At 60.5% G+C, this 1,088-nt stretch overlaps 1 protein-coding gene across 1 annotated transcript in view; it reads right to left on the bottom strand.

The window, feature by feature from the left end:
- Positions 1-432, bottom strand: part of LOC106899005 (guanylate cyclase soluble subunit beta-2-like) — a 22,709-nt gene extending 22,277 nt beyond the window's left edge. Inside the window, exon 1 of the mRNA XM_014960629.1 lies at positions 295-432. Coding sequence (XP_014816115.1) covers positions 295-432 — 138 coding nt within the window. The remainder of the gene's footprint in view (positions 1-294) is intronic.
- Positions 433-1,088: the final 656 nt, after the last annotated feature.

The following is a 1,088-nucleotide window of genomic DNA, read 5'->3' on the forward strand; positions in this document are numbered from 1 at the left end:
TCCCGCCGCGCCCGCCCCGCTCCTGCCCGGGGGGCGGCGGCACGGCCAGGCCCGGCCCCGCCGCTCTCGCCCGCCGCTGCCCGGCATCACCGGGCACGTTTTGCAGCTTCCCAGGGCCGGTTCCCGGTGGCCGGGCGGGGGCAGACCCAGCTGGAGGCGGCGGGGTGCGGGCACCGGGTCCCGACCTTGCGAGGACCCACCCGGGAGGGTGACAAGGGGGGACGGTGTCTCTCGCCAAGGCTTTGTGAAAACTGCTCTTGGCAGAGCAGGCACAGGGATGGTGGAGTCAATTACCACACCTGCCCAAGGGTAGGAGGTTTGCAGGGAGAAGCAGCATCTTTCCTTCAGCTGGTGGATGCTGCTGAGCCCTGCGTTGCTGCCATGGGCCTGGCAAGCAGCAGGAGATGAAGCCACTTGCCCACGACTGCCCATGGTCCAGGCTGTGTCTGCAGCCACCCAGCCTGTCTGAGAGGAAAGGACAGCAGGAGGGATGTTAGCAGGAATACAGGGATCGGGTTTAGATGCAATGAATTCATGGATTTAGCGTCTGGTAGAGTTATCTCATTTCCTAAGTTTATTTTGGAATGAATTATTTGTAGGTTGCTTTTGAGAGTGGCTCCTGAGAGGGCACAATGCAGAACCGTGTGGGGAAGAACACTCGTCCCCTGATTCTGGCTCTGTCCTCTGTCACCAAACACGCCCAGGAGATCTGTGGGTGGTGAAAGCCCCGTTTCACCCACCCCACTGCTGCTCTTCGGGGCAGGACACTGCAGGGGACGGTGCAGGGAGGGTTTTCCTCGTGCTGTGGTGATTCCAAGCCATTGTGCTTGTTGCTCTCTTTCGATCGCTCAGCCCTCTTCCCAGGTGCTGTACGTATTGAGCAGGCACACCAAACCCCGGGGGTAGCCCTACACTGGGCACGGGTGCTGCTCTTTTAACGACCGCTGCCCTCCCGCCAGCCCTGTGCTGTCCCTGCCCTCCCAGAGGGAGGATCTCAAAATATAACCCCCTCACCCTTCCCATCCCGCAGATGTTAGAGACCTCACCGATCAATAAAATAGGGTTAGATGGTGGTGGTTGGTGGTTGT

This window comes from Calidris pugnax, unplaced genomic scaffold (assembly GCF_001431845.1).
Source record: "Calidris pugnax isolate Ruff unplaced genomic scaffold, ASM143184v1 scaffold398, whole genome shotgun sequence".
NCBI classification, from domain to species: domain Eukaryota; kingdom Metazoa; phylum Chordata; class Aves; order Charadriiformes; family Scolopacidae; genus Calidris; species Calidris pugnax.